This window comes from Elephantulus edwardii, unplaced genomic scaffold (genome assembly GCF_000299155.1).
Source record: "Elephantulus edwardii isolate Elephantulus edwardi_28Jun2011 unplaced genomic scaffold, EleEdw1.0 scaffold00284, whole genome shotgun sequence".
In the NCBI taxonomy this organism is placed as follows: domain Eukaryota; kingdom Metazoa; phylum Chordata; class Mammalia; order Macroscelidea; family Macroscelididae; genus Elephantulus; species Elephantulus edwardii.
The window spans coordinates 2,970,251-2,989,546 of record NW_006400034.1 but is presented as its reverse complement, the minus strand read 5'-3'; the positions used below and the strand labels follow the sequence as shown (position 1 = coordinate 2,989,546).

Sequence of the window (19,296 nt, the reverse complement as noted above, 5' to 3'; positions counted from 1 at the left end):
ACACACACACACTAGTTCTTTTGACAGTCCATAGGATATACAATGTTCTCCAGCACCACGACTCAAAAGCATAAATTTTTATTTTATCATCCTTATTCATTATCCAGCTTTCAGGTGCATAGCAAGTGATTAAAAAGACCATGACCTGAATTAGGCACACCTTAGTCCTCAAAATAACATCATTTTTCCTCAATAATTTGGACAGGTTTCTGACTGCAGACTTTTTCAGTGCAATATATCACCTGATCTCCTTACTGCTTGTCCAAGTGTATTTAATGTAGATCCAAGTGATATAAAGTCATTGACATTTTCAATCTTTTCTCCTTCTGTCATGATGCTACCTATTGATTCTGTGATGGGAATTTTTGTTTTTTGACATTGAGATGGTATTCATATTGAAGTCTGCAGTAATTTAATGTTTTTATGTGCCATAAAGTCACCTGCAGCTCATAGCGACTATGTACAACAGCTCCTAACCCTGATCTATCTTGTGCTAATTTCATTGCCTCTGACACATTTACCATCATCATTACTGCAGTCACTGAGTCAATCCACACTATCCAGGGTCTTCCTCTTCTGTGCTGTCTCTCAACAATTCCAAGTATGATGCCCCTCTCCAGGACTGGTCCTTGCTGGTGACATGCCCAAGTATGTCAGACAGAGCTTCAGAATCCTTGCCTCCAAAGAGCAGCCTGGTATAACCCTCTCTAGAAAGAAACTGTTTATTCTCTTAGCAGTCCATGGTATACTCAATACTCTTCTCCAGTAACACAACTCAAAGGCATTGATTCTTCTTCTATCATCCTTAGTCATTGTTCAGCTCTCTGATGCATAACAAATAATAACGAAGACTATCACCTGGGTCAGGTGCACCTTAGTCTCTTGATTCTTCACTACTCTGGAGAGGTCCTTGAGAGCAGATTTTCTCAATGCAATTCATCTTCTGCCCAGACCCATTTCCTGCCTGGACTCAGATCCCTGCAGCATGAGACATCCCAGCCATGTGGAGACCACCCTGTAATGTACACTCCTCCTGCACCAGGACCACCAAATCATAGGGGAATGGAGAGCAAATGGGAGGACAGAGGTGGTGGGAGGCCTGAGCCATCAAATCAAAGTTGGCTGGGGATAGGGATTGAGAGATGCTGGTGGGACAAACAGAAGAAATTGAGCTGGAATCTGGCTGGGTGGGGTGAGGTAGGAACACAACACATGTGCCAAAGAGTTGGGTCCTCAGGACCAACACCTGATCTGTTACCTGCATATTCTCATCAGCTCTTTTGGGTAAGATGCTTGTCTGTGAAATACTGCCCTAAAGCTGAGAACCCAAATTAAGATAGTCTAGAGAGAAGGATTGACCATCAGCTTCCAAAATAACAGGCCCTTGAGAACCCTATATATGTAGTGATTTGACAGAGACAGACATTGGCTATCTAAAATGGGTCTATTAGGATGTGGGGCATGAAGTATTTGACTTACATGCTTTAATAAAAGTAGTTATTAGATGATTGTAAGGGGAAAATAAGGTCACAATATGAAGGAAGAAATATAATGTAAATGAAAAAATTATATAAAGAACAATGTCCATGCATGAAACATGATGTATATGAATAATAAAATATTAGTAAAAATAATTAGAGGGAGGAAATAAGCTGTTTATAGTAAAGTGATCAGTTTATGATGATAAATATATGATCATCTATTCCATTTTGTAATAAAAAGTGTGATACTGATACAGTTGCAAATGCATAGAGTGAGGGAAGATAATTGAGAGCTCAAAAGATTCTTCATCCACGTATGGATACCTGATTGTCGATAAAGAGATGAGATCAATTAAATGGGTCAAAACCAGACTCTAACTGGTACTGGAAAAATAGGACATCTATTTGCAGAATATTGAAACAAGAGTCATACCTCATATGCTATACTGAAACAAACTTAACATGAGTCAAGGACCTAGGCATAATTTTAAAGTTATAGAGATAACTAAAGATATAACTGGGAGAATTTAGGACACCCAATCGTTGGCATAATCAAAGACTATCAAACAGAAATGAAAATGCACAGATAGCATAGGAAAAACATGATGACTGAGACCTTCTGAAAATGTAATCTTTATCCACATCAAAAGATTTCTCCAAAAGATTCAAAGGAGGAAAACTGTAATTGGCAATGGTACATCTTACTAGGGAAGAATCTCTAAAATTTATAGAAAATTCAAACACCTCAACAAAAAAAGAAAACCCAATTACAAAATGGGCAAAGTCCATGGAAAGACTATCAAGGAGCAAACTCATGAAGCAATACAAAAGATTATTGGCTACTAGAGAGGTGCAAATACCAATGAGATACTACCTCCCACAAACAATAGCAAAGTTTAATAGGATAGTAAATAACAAACGTGAGGGTTTAGATACAATGAAATGTTTATACACTACAGGTGAGAATGTTAAACAATGCGACCACTATGCAAATCAGTTTTGCACTTTAAAAAAAAAAAGCCTGGAAATAGAAATACCATTTGATCCAGTAATTTCACAAGGATGTATATCTAGTAAAGAAATAAGAGCTTTGATAGGAATAGATATATGAACATCCAAGATAACAGTCTATGCAAGATAAGGCTGTCCTACGGACACTTCTATTTAATATTACCCCAGAGGTTCGAGAAACCAATATAAGAGACAAAGTAAAAATACAAGAATCTTTAAAGAAGTAACAAAGCTGTAATTCCATACAATGTGATTATATTGTATGTTCAAGAAAATCTATACATTGTTTAAACATAAAATAAAGTTCTGAAATGTTAAACAAAAAGAATTTTAATAGCACATGCTAAATTCTTGCTATGGACCAGGAACTGTTGTTCATACTTAGCATGTATAATTTACTTAGTGTGGCATCTACTTCCTAAACAACATGCCTTGGAAACTCTATGAACTTTGATAAATTATGATAGTTATAGAAAGGCTTCAGGCCTTTGTTCATAGGGTCGCTATGAGTTGTGCTCGACTCGATGGCAATCAACAACAATAACATCAAATACAATATCTTCCATAAGAATAATGTAATTATTACTTCCAGAGAAAATTGATACAGAAAAAGTAACTTGTCTAAGATTGTACAATTAGTAAACTGACAAAGCTAGGATATAAACTCAGCATACCAAAATTAACCTCCTGTGCATGCTTATGTTTATTGCAGCTGTATTTACAATAGGAGGCAGATAGTGGAAATCCCATATGGCTGGTGAGAGTGTATATAGGAGCAAAATTTGTGAGATCATTCTGGAAAATGTGTCAGAACTTAAAATACGTGAATCTTTTGACTCAGATATTTTACTTTAGAAATGTGTGCTAAAGAGTTAATAAATTACATACTTTCACTTCATAAATATAAAAAAGTTTTATTAAAGATTAGAATAAATGAATTTTAAATATTAGTATCCAGTGATAGAAACACAGACTGTATTGCAGGATGCTATTTGGGAAGAAGAATGAGTACATGCTCATCTGAAATCTGGAAAGATGTGCGTAACAGTAACAGAGGTTATCTATGAAAACGTAATTTGGGTTCTTTTTACTTTAATAAGACTTATGATATCAATTACTGTATTAGTTTAATGAGATATATTGTGTCCAATTGCAGAAATAAAGTTTAAATTACTTGTACTTTTTATAGTCAGAAAAACTTCGTTATTTAGAATTTGAAATGATGCCTTAATTAATTTGAGCTCTGATATTATGCCTCTTGTAATTTTCTTCTCTTTTTATGTAAAATTGTTTTAATGAAATTGTCTGCCCAAGGGAAAAAATGCACGAGAAATTGTTTTGTTATGTCTCCTTGAGTCAGAACTGATCTATCTCCAGCAAATTTTTAGAGGCAGTTAATTGCATAGCAAAAGATTGCCCGTCTTTCCCTCATGGAGAATCTGGTGAATCCAAGCTACATGGCTTTGGGTGGTTAGGAGACCTCCTTACCAGTTAAGCCCCAAGAGCTTCTTGTGTGAGGAACAGGTCTGATTATTTTTGGTATGTGTACAGACATCCGTTAAAGAGCCTGGGAAATACCAAGTCAGGCACCTGGAAACTGAGGCTTGAGGTTTTGACTCTGAGACACATTGTCAGGTCAAGAGAGAATAGTGATCCTTCTCTGTTACTCAACCTAGAGGCAATTGCTGGAAGGAAGATCTTTCAAGCCAGATTTAAGAATTTTAGGTTTTGATTATACTTGCTGAGCAGGTTATTAAAATTCCACAATCGTCAGGTTCTCTATACATGAAGTGGGGAGCATAAGCTCATTTTAAAGGAAGAGAAGAAGAATGCAGAGGAAAATAAGGAAGGGAGGGAGGCAAAAGCTAGAGAAGAAATGAAAGGAATTGAGAAGTTAAAAGAGATGAAAGAGTTAAATAATATGTTCATCGTATTCCAAGTGTCTTGAGAGGCTAATATTTTTGTTAGAGTAAGGAAATAACAAAACTAAAGCTGACATTTAAAAACTACATAGACTTTAAGTATTTCAAACATATATTTCTTCATTTAGATACTGAAGACTGATCACTTTTGCAAGAAAAAAATATATAGTATGTAATCACATATTCTATATAATAATAATACATGCATCTCCTGATCTGATGTTGTATCTCCTAAAGTGCCTTTGGAATAGTCTCACCTTTTTTTGTGCTTAGACAGATGAGCTTGCCAGGTTCCTCATCTTCACTGCTCTGCCTTCTTCACCAGAAGACAGGCACAGTCTACATTGCTTCCTTAGACATTGGTTTAGAATTTGAATATAACACCAAGCGTAAGGAATAGGTTTGGGTATTTACAGGGAATGTGGTTTCCACTAGAGAACCTATCAATTGCAGATGCAATGGGAGTTATTAAAAGGTTTCTAAGTGACTAAGCAAAAAGACACTTGCCCTCTGTCTCTCATATGCATTCACGTGTGTGTGCGTGTGCGTGCGCACGCACGCACACACACACACACACACACATTATGATATGATGATTATTGAGATGGTTTTGAATTCACTTACAGGAGAACCTGGGGAATGCCAGAGTCAAGTGCCCTGAGTTGCACTCAAGGACATTGAATTTGATCCAATGTCCTGGGGCAATTGTGGCAAGTGTATCATTAAAGAGTTAATTTCATATAACAAGTGCTCAATGCTCATAATTTTGGTTGGCTAAGTGATTTTGCTCAAAAGAATCTATAACAATCAACAGAAAATATGTATTTAGTGCTCACTGAACATCATGCATAATGCTAGATACTGAGGATATAGTAATGCCAGGCAGCTGATGCCGCATTTGATTGAGGAAAGTTTACATGGAACATATAATTAACATTCTGATGATGCGTTCCAAAGAGAAAGAGTAGGGGGAATTATCACAGTGGTTTTGTTTGGTCAGGGTGCCTGGGAACAATCCTTGAGGAAGCAGAACTTGGTGACAAAAATCCATCATATTTAAGGATACCCACTGTCATCACTCCTATTCAATATTGTATTGGAAGTCTTGCTAGGACAATATGACAAGAGAAGGAAATAAAAGGCATCCAGATCAGCAAAGAGATGGTTAAACTCTTGGCTATCTGAAGGTGATATGGTAATGTATACAGAAAACCCCTAAGACTCACCAGAAATCTGGTAGAGTGAGTTAGTAGGCCAATTTAGTAGAGTGGCAGAATATAAGCTCAATATAAAAAAATCATTAGCATTCTTCTACAATGAGAACTCGGAGAAGGAAGTCAAGAAAGCAATACCATTTTCAATAACCAACCACAAATTGAGATACTTGGGAGTGAACCTAACTAGAGATACAAAAGCCCTATAGTGATTAAAAAGGCCATTGCCTGACTCAGGTGCACCTTTGTCATCAAAGTGGCATTAAATCTCATTACATAATATTGTTTGCTGTGTAGTCAGAAACAATTCATAGCTGATTCTCCAGTGGGTTTTCAGAGACAGTAGATCTAGCTAAAGGAGATTGCTTATCCTTCTTCATGGGGCAGCAGGTGAATTTGAACCTTATTCTTTTGGGATTGCAGTGCTGCTTCTTACCACTAGGACATAAGAGCTCAGAATAGCTGGGCGTAGTTAATTGATTTATAGGGATTAATATTTGAAAACACAGGAACATTATGATAGAAATGATCTCATATTACTTTAAATACTCAAAGTTAATCCTTCGAGTCAGATGGACTTACAGTTGTATTTTATTTTAAGAGTGAAACCAATAAGCATTTTATTTCTTAGACGAAGGAGATAAGAAGTCTCAGGAGGTGTATGTGAAGTGTGCCTTTGAATGAGAAGCTGCAAAAGAGAATGGAAGAAATGATGACATAAATGAACTGTACATCAAAGTAAGATAAACTAGAGATAAAGGCCTGGTGATGAACTTCCCAAAATATCACACTTTATTCTGCAATTGTCATGGACATAATGTAAGACCAGGTAGAATTCCTATTGTTTATGGAGTCTTCATCAATGAAGTATGAGGTACATTTTACTGTAACCAACATAAACGACAATATGATTGAGTGGTCTGAGGACATACAGGGAAGTTAATGACAAGACATGAACCAGCTGTCTTAGTGTTAGGCTACAAGTTAGAGAACATTTGCTTTTCGGTCTCAGTCTGAACCTCACCTTAGTTTATTGCTCTCAGTAGACCAGAGCCGCCTTTGTAGTCTCCTCATGGCTGACTTCATCTCGTGGTTCCTCAGCGTGTAGATCATGGGGTTCAGCATGGGAGTGATGACTGTGTTGTTGATGGAGATGGCTGTGTCCATGGGCAGAGTAATGAAGGGCCGACAATAAATGTAAACACAGGGCACGAAGTGTAGAGTCACGACCATGATGTGAGAGGTACAAGTAGAGAGGGCTTTGTTGCGTCCTTCTCCAGTGTGGGACCGAAGCATCACCAGGATAACCGTGTAAGACCCGAGGAGCAGGAGGAACCACAGCAGAGTCACTAGGCCATTGTTGGAGACCATGAGGAGCTCCAGAACAAAGGTGTCTGTACAGGCCAGTTTCACCACCTGGGGCACATCACAGTAGAAGGCATCTAAAACATTGGGCCCACAGAAGGGCAGTGGAATCATCAGAATTACCTGGACAATTGAATGCAGACCACCTCCCACCCAGGAGGCCACCACCAAGGTCAACCACACCTCTCTCCTCATAATGCTCACATAGTGGAGGGGCTTGGCGATTGCAAGGTACCTGTCATAGGCCATGACAGAGAGGAAGAAAATATCTGCGCCACCAGCAAAGTGGAAGAAAAAGATCTGTGCAAAGCAGCCATTGTAGGAGATAGCCTTCTTCTTTGATAAAAGATCCATCAGGAACTTGGGGACAGTGATGGATGAAAAGACAATGTCTAGGACTGATTTATTTCTGAGGAGAAAGTACATGGGCGTGTGGAGGCGAGACTCAAAGGTGACAGTGACCACAATGAGCGTGTTTCCCAGCACTGTTGTTATGTACACAACCAGGAAGACAGCAAACAGAAAATATTCCAGCTCCTGAAAGTGAGTGAGTTCCAGGAAAACGAATTCCTTCACATTGGTGTAGTTGTGCTGGCCCATGGTGGGAAATCCCCTCTTGCAGGTCTGCCTTGAGAGAAGGGATGTTAGCTTCAAAAGTATGGTACCATGAGGCAGAAACCGCATTTATTACATATTTTTATAAGATTTTGTATCTATAATACCATGACTGCTAGAAAATCTGGGCTACAACATTATATATGGTGTACTAGAAAGTGTTCTTGCAATTCCTTGTTGCTGTAAATACTCTGGGTTCATAGGAAGAAGCATCACTCTCAAGGATCTTGTATTGTGATTATTATACTAGAGACGAAGGTCAACTGTGGTTGATTTACAGAAAAAAATTTATCTTCCATTCTAGACAAGTATCTTATTATGTCTACAATTCTACCAAATTTTGTTTACGTACATTTCATCTTGGTCTTGATTCTAAAGATGTCTCTGAGGTCTACAGAGCGGTTATGATTGATTACCTTCATAAGCAGGAAATCAACAATTTGAACACCTATCTGTTCTCTGATTCCAGAGGTCTTTCCACTGTACTAATTTACTAGATGGGAGGACTAAAGAGACTTGTCTTTGACAATGCACTGGTTAATGGAATTACCGAGCAGGTAAAAGCTAAATGAGGAACCTGGCTGGCTCATGCCTTTTGCAGTTTGAATCCACTTGGGGGCTCAGCAGAAGAAAGTCCTAGTGAACTCATACCATAAAGACTGGAGCCTAGAACACCCCATGGAGCAGTTCTAGTTGGTGATGTGTGGTCACCTTAAGTCAGAGTTGAATGGAGAGCGAAGTATATGGTTTTTAGTGCTTTTAATTTTTAGTGTTGGGAGATAGGATGATAAAGTTATGCATGATCAGTGATTTATTAATTGCAAATATCTTCTATAAGAAACATAGACTATACATACAGACTTCGACAGATGTTATGTGCAGGAATCAGATTTATTACATGTGTGGAAAGAATAATTGGAGAAGCTCAGTATCAGCTGCAAACACTAATTGAGGCATTGATTGTGGAACAGACCGTCAACAACTCATATTCAAGTTCAAACTAAAGCTAAAGAAGGTCAAATCAAATTCATAGGAACCAGAATTTGACCTTGAGTCTATCCCACTTGAATTTCAAAACCATCTCAGGAAGAAATTAGAAGCCTTGAACACTCATGAATGAAGATCAGATGAGCTCTGGAAGGATATAAAAATTATCATCCACAAAGGATGCAAAAGTTCATTACAAAGATAGAGAAGGAAGAACAGATGGAGATGGAGGTCAGAAGAGACTCTGAATATTGCATTAGAGCTCCGAGAAGCCAAAGCAAAATGAAAAAATAAAGAAATTAAGGATCTGAACAGAAGATTTCAGAGGGCAGTGTGGGAAGAAAAAGCTAAGTATTATAATAACTTGTACAAAGAGCTGGTGTCAGAAAATAAAAAGAACTGAACTTGCTCAGCACTTCTTAAGCTGAAGGAATTGAAGAACAAATACAAGTCTTGAGTTGCAATGCTTGAGGATGCTATGGGCAGAATATTGAATGACCCAGGAAGAAAAAAAGAAGATGGAAGGAGTACACAGAGTCACTGTACCAGAAAGAATTGGCTGACACAGAAGAATTTTGAGAAACAACATATGATCAAGAGGCAATGATGATGAAGGAGAAAGTGCAGACTGCTCTGAAGGAACTGGCAAAAAAAAACCCCAAACTACAAAGGCCCCAGGAATTGATGGCATACCAACTGACATATTTCAACAGACAGGTGCTGCCCTGGATGTGCTCACCAGGTTGTGTCAAGAAATCTGGAGGACAGCTACCTGGACAAAGGAATGTGGAAATTATTTTTTAAAAAAATCACTAATATCACACACACACACACACACACACACACACACACACACTCACACTCCTGCTGAAGATTATCCAGAAATGGCTGGAACAATATATTGACAGAGAACTTCCAGAAATAGAAGCTGGATTTAGAAGAAGTCATGGTACTAAAGATATTATCACCAGTGTCAGATAGATCTTGGCTGAAAGCAGAGTAGCAGAAGAATGTTTATCTGTGTTTCATTGAGTATGCAAAGCCATTGGACTGTGTGGATCACAACAAATTGTGACTAACTTTGAGGAGAATGAGAATCCCAGAGCATGTGACTGTGCTTATGCAAAACCTATATTTGGAACAGGAAACAGTCCTCAGAACAGAGCAAAGAAACTCTGCATGGTTCAAAATCAGGAAAGGAGTGCATCAGGGATGTATCCTGTCTGCATACCTTTTCAATATATATGCAGAACCAATCAGTCAGGAAGCAGGACTTAATGAGGAGGAATGTGATAAGTAAGGAATATTTACAACAGTCAATCTTTGGCATAATCAAAGATTATAAAATGGAAAGGAAAATGTACAGCCAGCAGAGGATAAACTTGATGACTGAGACCTTCTGAAAAGTTCATTCTTATCCACATCAAAAGGTTTCTCCGAAAGAGTCAAAGGAGCGCCTACAGACTGGGAAAGTGTAATCGGCAATGACACATCTGACAAGGGATGGATCTCTAAAAGGTATAGAAAAGGCCATCACCTCCCCAAATAAGACAAACAACCCAGTAACAAAGGACATGAAATGACTCTTCATCACAGAAGACATTCAACAAACACATGATGTAATACTCAAGATTATTAGCTACTGGAGAGATGCCAGTCAGGAGACACCCCTCACTCCAGCAAACAATAGCAAAGTTTAATAAGAGAATAAATAACAACTGTGGGGGTGTGGAGAGTTTGAAATGCTCATACACTGCAGGTGGGAAAGTTAAACAATGCAAACACTATGCAAGTCAGTTTTGTACTTCTTAAAAAACAAAACAAAACTGGAAATAGAAATGGAAATACCATTTGATCCAGCAATTCCACAAGGATGTATATCTAGTAAAGAAATAAGAGCTTTGATAGGAACAGATATATGAACATCCAAGATAAGAGGCTATCCAAGATAAAACTGTCCACTGATACATCTTCTATTAATTATCCCAGAGGGTCTAGAAACTAATATAAGAAATATAGTAAAACATACAAGAATTGTAAAAGGAGTAACAAAACTGTAATTCCATCCAATGTGATTATATTGTATGCTGAAGAAAATCTGTAGATTGTTTAAACAGAAAAGAGTTCTGAAATGTTAAATAAAAAGAATTTTAATAGCTAGCGCATAGTGAATTCTTGCTATGGGTCAGGCACAGTTTTGCATATTTAGCATATATTATTTACTTATCAAATACAATATCGCCCATAAAAATAATATAATTATTATTTCCAAGGAAATGGATACAGAGAAAAGTAATTTGTCTAAGATCGCACAACTGGTAAACTGACAAAGCTGGAATATAACATCGGCGTATCCAAATCAACCTCCCGTGCACGGTTATGTTTCTGGCAGCTGTATTTACAATAGCAGGGAGATAGTGGAAATCCCGTATGGCTGGTGAGAGTGTACAGAGAAGCATGCTTTGTGAGATCATTCTGGAAAATGTGTCAGGACTTAAAATATGTGAATCTTTTGACTCAGGCATTTCACTTTAGAAATGTGTGCTAAAGAATTAATAAATTATATACCTTCATGTCACAAATATAACAAAGTTTTACTACAGATTAGAATAAAAGAATTTCAGATATTGGTGCCCAGTGATAGAAACACAGACTGTATTGCAGGATGCTATTTGGAAAGAAGAATGAGTACATGCTCATCTGAAATCTGGAAAGATGTGCGTAACAGTAACAGAGGTTATCTGTGAAAACGTAATTTGGGTTCTTTTTACTTTAATAAGACTTATGATATCAACTACTATATTAGTTTAATAAGATATATTGTGTCCAATTGCAGAAAAAAAGTTTAAATTACTTATTACAGTCAGAAAAATTTAGTTGTCTATTTAGAATTTAATTAATTTGAGCTCTGATGTTATGCCTCTTGTAATTTTCTCCTCTCTTTGTGTACAATTGTTTTAATGAAATTGTCTGGTCAAGGAAAAAAAAGTATGAGAATTTTTTTTCTATGTTTCCATGAGTCATAACTGATCTCTAGCTGACCCTTCAGTGAATTTTTTTTAAAAATGAGAGGTTTTTTTAAAAATTTCTTTTTATTATTTTATGTGTGTGTGTGCGCGTACCGTCAAATTGGATCTGACTGGTACAGGAGGAGGTTGTCCCTCCTTTCCCGGCACAGCATCTGGTGGATTTGAACCGTGCACCTCTGGGCCTTCAGTGAATTTTTAGAGGCAGTAAACTGCACAGGAAGTGATTGTCCATCTTTCTCTCAGGGAGACTCTGCTGAATTCACGCCACATGGCTTTGGGCTGTTAGGGCTCCTCCTTACCACTAAGCCACCAGAGCCTCTCCTGTGACAAATAGGTCTGATGATTTTTGTTGTTTGTGGAGGCATCCATTAAAGAGCCTGGAAAACACTAAGTCAGGTACCTGGAATTGGAGGTTGGAGGTTCTTACTAGGAGATACAGCATTCAAAAGGGAATGGTGGTCCTTCTCTGGTATAGAATGTAAAGGCAGCTTGCTGGAAAGAGGACCTTTCAAGCCAGATTTAAGAATTTTGCATCTTGGTTGTATTTGCTGAGCAGATTATGAAAATTCCGTGATCTTCAGATTCTCCATACATGAAGTGGGGTGCATAGGCTCATTTTAAAGGAAGAGCAGAGGAAGAAGGAAAAGGAAAAGGAGGAGAAGAAGAGAAAAAGGAGAGGAGAGGGGAGGTAAATGAGATAAAAGAGTTCAGTAATATATTCCAAGTATTCAGGGTGTCTTGAGAGGCTAATATTTTTTTGTTAGAAGCAGGAGATCTCAATAAAACTAAAGTTGATATTTAAAAACAACATATACTTTAAGAATTGCAAACATATATTTCATCTTTTAGATACTGAAGGCTTATCACTTTTGCAATACAAAATGTACAGTACGTAATCCCACTTTATGTATAATAGTAATACATGCATCTCCTGATCCGAGATTGTATCTCCTAAAATGTCTTTGGAATAGTCTCACCTTATTTTGTACTTAGAAAGATGAGCTTGCCAGGTTCCTCATCTTCACTGCTCTGCCTTCTTCACCAGAAGACAGGCACAGTCTACATTGCTTCCTTAGACGTTGGTTTAGAATTCGAATATAATAGCAAGCACAGGGAATAGTGTTGGGTATTTACGGGGAATGTGGTTTCCACAAGAGAACCTATCAATTGTAGATGCAATGGGATTTATTAAAAGGTTTCTAAGTTACTAAGCAAAAAAGACACTTGCATCTACTCTCTCATATACATTCACTTGTGTACACACACACACACACACACACACACACACACACACATAGAGACATTCATTATGATAAGACAATTAATGAGAAGGTGTTGAATTCATTTACAGGAGGACCTGAGGAATGCCAGTATTAATTGCTCTGAGTTGTACTCAAGGACATTGAATTTAATCCAATGTCCCAGCATTGCAGTCACCATGACAATTGTTGTTGTTACATGACATTGAGTTGCCCGTGTGGTATTAAAGAGGTCGTTTCATATGACAAGTGGGCAATGTTCATAATTTTGGTTGGCTAAATGATTTGCCTCAAAAAAAATCTATAACTGTCGACCTTTATATAAAAGTTCATAGAGTTTCCAGAGGCACGTTGTTTAGGAAGTGGATGCCACTCCTGCTTCCAAAATAGCAATCAATAGAAAATGTGTATTTAGTGCTCACTGTGCATCATGCATAATGCTAGATACTGAGCATATAGTAATGCCAGACAGTGGGGTGCCCCAGCTGATGGAGGGAAGTATACATGGAACACATAATTAGCATTTCAAAGAGCAAGAATGGGAGGAATTGTCACAGTAGGTTTGTTCGGTCAGCGTGCCTGGGAACAATTCTTGCAGAATTGGTACTTGGTGACAAAAATCCGTCATATGTATAGAATATGTTTTCTTCTAAATGATATTAATTTGTTGTCCCTGTTTATAATATATTTATCTCTATATCTCTATCTCGATCTTTGTTCACATGTTCAATAATGGTATCTGGTCCTTCTGGTGAAGGAGGCAGTGGTTCATGGAGGCAATTACCACACATTTTATATTATTCTCCCTTTTCTTCAGTTGTTCCAGGTGAATAGAGACCTACAATGGTGACTTGAATGGTCCCTTTCAAACATTAAAGACCCCCAAGTACTACACAATGAGTTAGGGAGTAGAATAGAAGTGTTAAACACATTATGAAGCCAGTCAATTGAGATGCTTCATGAAACTGTGACCCCAAACCCTCCTACCAATGACTAACATCCCAGGAAGTGTTTGGGTGTATAGAGCAGTCTAATGGAGTTGTGGTGTTGGAGAAGAGCACTGAATATCACATGTTCTGCCAAAAGAACAAAGAGACATACTCCTTGGAGGCAAAGATGGTGATGCTTTGTCTCACATACTTTGGGCATGATGCGAGGAGAAGTTATTTCTCAGACAGGAACATCATGCTTGGAAATATGGAGTCTCAGCAAAAGAGGGGAAGATACTCAACAAGATGGTTTGACACGGTGACTGAAGCAATGGGTTCAAGTATGTCAGAGAGGACAAAGATGACACAGGATAGGACAGGGTTCAGATCTGTTCATAGGGTCACTGTGAGTCATACTCAACATGACATCATCTAACAACAATAAGCAGCCCCAACAGTTGTTATTATTTTTCTGTCAATGCTGTAATTATAATCATCACTCATATTTTGCCAATTAAACTTTTTTACAGGTGCATATCTGGGACAATAATTACAATAATCAGCTGTGCAACTCTACTCTTCACCAATGAGATTTTCACATCACCCTTAAACTCCATTGTTCCTCTGGCTTCCTCCCGTTTAACTACTAACACACTTTGATCTATAGAAGTTTTCCTTTTCTTGTATTTTCATCTATGTCTGGTATGCAGTATTGTCCTTTGTGACTGATTATTTCATTTGGCAGAATAGCTTCAAGCTCCATTCATACTGAACCATCCATTAACAATTCACTTTTCCTACTGTGGATGAGGGGTTTGTTGTCAATCAAGGGCATGCAATTTGGATCCACCAGTTTCTTTGAGTGAGAAATGAAAGACTTAAAAAAGAAATTTGTACACTCAGGTATATTGCAGGAACATTCACAATAGCAAAAAAAGTCAAAACAATTTAAATGCTATTGAGAGGTGAATAGACAAACAAAACATGGTAAATACATACAGTGGAATACTGTTGAGACAGTATTGTAGTGTTCCTTCTCTAATATGCCTTTGAGTCACAGCCATCTCATAGCTGACTCTAGAGAGTTTTCACTGGCAATACATTTCTTGAGTACCTAAATGTTCAAAAGGTTGCAGATTGAGAAGAAAAGTATTAAAATGAAACAATCAAACCCCTATAGTTAGAAAACAAAAAGAGGCGAACATATATGACCTTTCTCAAGCCGAATTGAAGAAAATATTCAAGGCTGGAGCCTTCAGTATTGAATAATTCTATAAGTAAAATGCTGAATGATACAGACAGTATCAAAGGAAGAATGACCTCAGCAACAATAACAAAAGTCAACAGGGCAGCAAACAACAAATGAAGATTGGAGCTTGTATTTACTGCTGGTGGAAATGTCAGGTGGTGCAACCGCTATGGAAGGTAATCTGATATCACACATTAGCAAAATCCTCTTGAAGATTATCCAGAAAAGACCTGAACAGTTTTGATAGAGAACTACCAGAAATACAGGCTGGGTTTAGAAGAGGTAGTAGCACTAGAGATATTATTGCAAATGTCAGATGGATCTTGGCAAAAAGCAGAAGAGTACCGGAAGAATGTCTATCTGTGTTTCATTGACTATACAAAGGTATTTGACTGTGTGGATCACAATAAATTGTGGCTAACCTTGAGGAAAATGAGAATCTCAGCACATTTGATCATGCTTATATGAAACCTATACTTGGACCAAGAAGCAGTCCTCAGAACAGAGCAAAGAAATACTAAATGGTTCATAATCAGGAAAGGTGTGTGTCAGGGATGCATCCTGTCCCTGTACCTTTTCAATATGTATGCAGAACAGATCATTTGGTAAACAGGGTTTTATGAGGAGGAATGGGGTATCAAGATTAGAGGAAGATTAACAACCCATGATATGCAGATGACACAACCTTGCTTGTTGAAACTGAAGAAGACCTGAAGCACTTGCTGTAAAAGGTCAAGGACTGTAGTCTTCAATATGGATTGAGGGTCTATATAAAAAAAGATCAAGATTCTCATCACTGGGCTAATTGGCAGCATCACATTATATGGAGAAGAGATTGAGGTTGTTAGAAATGAAAAAACAAATTGCTTTGGGAAAATCTGCTGTCCTGGACCTCTCCAGAGTGCTGAAGAACAATGATGTCAGTCTAGATACAAAGATGTTCCTAATTTAGGCCCTGTCTTTGCAAATACTTGTTATGCTTCAGAGAGTTGGAGAATGACTAAGGATGACCGAAGAAGAATCGATGCCTTTGAGTTGTATTGCTGGAGAAGAGCCTTGAGCATATCATGACTGCCAAGAAAACAAATGGGTCTGTCTTAGAGAGGGTGAAACCAAGTCTGTCCTTGGAGGCTAGGATTTTAAACTCTGCCTCACTTTGGGTACAAGGCCAGGAGAGATTGGTCCATGGAAAAGGACATCATGCTTGGAAGGGTGGATGGACATCATAGGAAAGGGAGACCCCTGATGAGATAGGTTGATACAGTAACTGGGACAGTGGGTTTGGTGTGTTGGAATTAGTGAGACTGGTTCGGCGGAGAAGGGTTCAGAGCTGCTGTGCATACATCAAAGGTGACTCAATGGCATCTAACAACAATAACATACTGTGACAGGTGTGGAAGCAGAAGTGGCATCTACTTCCTAAATAGCATGCCTCTGGAAGCTGTATCAACTTTGATAAACGTTGATAGTTGCTAGAGGGGCGTCAGGCCCTTTGTTCATAGGGTCGCTATGAGTAGTGCTCGACTCGAAGGCAATCAGCAACAACAGCAGCAATAACAACATTTTGAGAAGACAAAACAAAGTATTAGAACGAGATATACAAGGACCTTGAGTTAGAAAACGGAAAGAATACATGGAATATTTCTCATACTGAAAAAATGAAAGAACACATTAATCCATCAATTGTATTATTGAAAAATACCATGAACAAAACATTGAATTTAAAGTCTTAAAAGAAGTTGAAAGAAGACCAACGATGTCAATCTGGAGACTAAGGTATGTCTTATCCAGGCCATGGTTTTCACAATTACTTGCTATGCATTGGAGAGCTGGGATTATAGATAGAAGAACTAAAGATGATAGAAGAAGAAGTTCAAAGCCTTTGAACTGTGCTTCTGGATTATAGATAGAAGAACTAAAGATGATAGAAGAAGAAGTTCAAAGCCTTTGAACTGTGCTTCTGGAGAAGAGTGTTGAATGTGTCTTGAACTGCCATGAGAACAAACTGCTCTTCCCTGGAATAAATGAAACCTAGTTGCTCCCTGGAGGCAAGAGTTTTGAGCCTCCATTTCACATAATTTGGGCACATGGCCAGAAGGGACTAGTGTGTTGCAGAACGAGGGTCCCAAAGAATGGAATAATTTTATAATTATTAATAAAGAGACAAACAGCCAGGAATGTGATAGAGCAGAGAGCATAAAACAGGGGGCCAGCAGACCCCAAGTCATGTTTCCCTGTGTCTTTATTGAAAATTATCAGGAAGTAAATCACAAAGAGAATTCAATGCAAGTGAAGCCAAGCTCTTTCTATTGAAAACCTTCTGCTTGACTCAGGAAGGAGGGGTTCACAAATGCAAGAATTTGGTTTACCCTTAACTATTAACCTTGATGCCTCAGGGTGAACTCTAGCTCAGAAAGTAACACTCCCTCTGTAAGGGGCCCCTTGCTGTCTCCTGTCTTGCAGGGAACAAACAGCTCATTTTCTAGGATCTGCCAAAAGAGAAATCCTAACTTATAAATCTGTAATTCCTTCAATTCCTGAACAAGGGTGTTCATATAATATTTGGTATAAAGTTTGCCTTCCCATACCAGTCCTTGGAGAAGGACTACATGCCTAGTAGGGAGGAGGGACAACATAGGAGAAGAAGACCCAGGATGAGATGGATTGACTCAGTGACTGGAGAAATGGAATTAGGTCTGTCAGAAACAATGGCACAGGATACAGTAGGTTTCAGAGTTAATGTACAGAGGGTCACTATGAATCACAGCAACTCAGTGGCACATAACAACAATATACAATCCTGTAGGAGGATTTGGTTTAGATTTGTCCAATGGCTGTTCATACTGAACCCTGGAATGAGACAAGTGCACCCATCAGAAGAATGTCCTCCTCCTCTGTGCTTACAGTGTGGCCAAGAGAAAACCATTTTATGTGCTTTGGACAGAGAGATGAATCTCAAAGATAGAGAAGAAGAAGAGAAAGTCAAGCTACTCTGCCTAATGATTTTTCCAAAGCTATATGTCCTCACAATAATATCAACACAGAGAGAGAGAGAGTTCAGCTGGCCCAGTGGACAGAAGGCGATGCTACCAAGCCAAAGGTGGGTGACTTTTAATCTGCGGCCCTCGGGCCTGTCTTTCATTGTCTTTGTTCAGACATTCCTCTAGGTCGTATAGCCCTGGTGTACATGTTGCCGTACAGCGGTCACTTTTGCTTGCTGTGAGGCTGAACACTGTGACACTGATGTGTCAAATGCATTAATGTTTGGTCACCCAATGTAGACAGAGAGTGGGGTGCAGCTCCCCAATTAAAACAAGCTTGGAAGGAGAAGTGGCATCCACTTCCATAATAGCTTGTCTCCGGAAACCCTATGAACCTGGAGAGAGGATGAAATGCACCCAAGCATCGAGGACTCTCCTTCATAGAGTCGCTATGAGTAGCCTGCAACTCGATGGCACTTAACAAGAACAAGAACAAGAACAACAACAACAAGAACTACAACAACATATAACCTCAAATATATAAGTCACTCGCACCTTTCTAGAAAGGATTGATTAACCAAATGAGTTGCCGTGAAGTCATTTCCAACCCATAGTGACCATGTGTCTCAGAGTATAACTGTGTGACTTAGGATGTTCAATGTCTTCTTTTTTGGCAGTGCATTGCCATGTCTTCCAGGGTGTCCCTGGGAGTATTCCAGCTGCCAGCCTTTTGGGGAGATATAGATAGCATTAACTGCCTGTGTAACCTACTTATTTCCACAAACAGAGGCGGGGTCTTGAATCTAGTGATGCTACTTAAGTGTCACAGTATCTAAATGGGTAAACTGTTGACAGATGCAGACAAGTTAGTTCAAAGAAGATAGATGGAAGGAATATGCGTTCCTGTAGGGTTCATAGAGGGTAACTTCAGAGCAAGAAGTACGTGGCTTCAGGACTTGGCTACTTGACTTGTATGTGAGGCACGCCATGAAAAAGGACAGCAAATGGTCTTGAGATTCCTGGGAACACAGACCTCCCTGAAGGAGAGAAGCAGAATGTTCTTGATAAAATGTTGCAGATGTATGAAAGCACAATTCATGAGAATGTTGGGGAGGAGGAGGCCCCTAGCCTGGGCAGATCACTTAGCTCCAGATAAGTGCAAGCCTATCTGGCCCATATTAACCCTTAATATGGAATAGAGAACGCTCTCCTGTGTTTGGCTGTCCTGGCTGAGAAAGTTAGCCACCTGGGAAG

At 38.7% G+C, this 19,296-nt stretch overlaps 1 protein-coding gene across 1 annotated transcript; it reads right to left on the bottom strand.

Moving 5' to 3' along the window:
• Positions 1–6,648: 6,648 nt before the first annotated feature.
• Positions 6,649–7,593, bottom strand: LOC102846495 (olfactory receptor 4D6-like). The gene has a single exon (XM_006900483.1). The coding sequence runs from the start codon at positions 7,591–7,593 to the stop codon at positions 6,649–6,651; it is 945 nt and encodes a 314-aa protein (XP_006900545.1).
• Between the last annotated feature and the right edge of the window lie 11,703 nt (positions 7,594–19,296).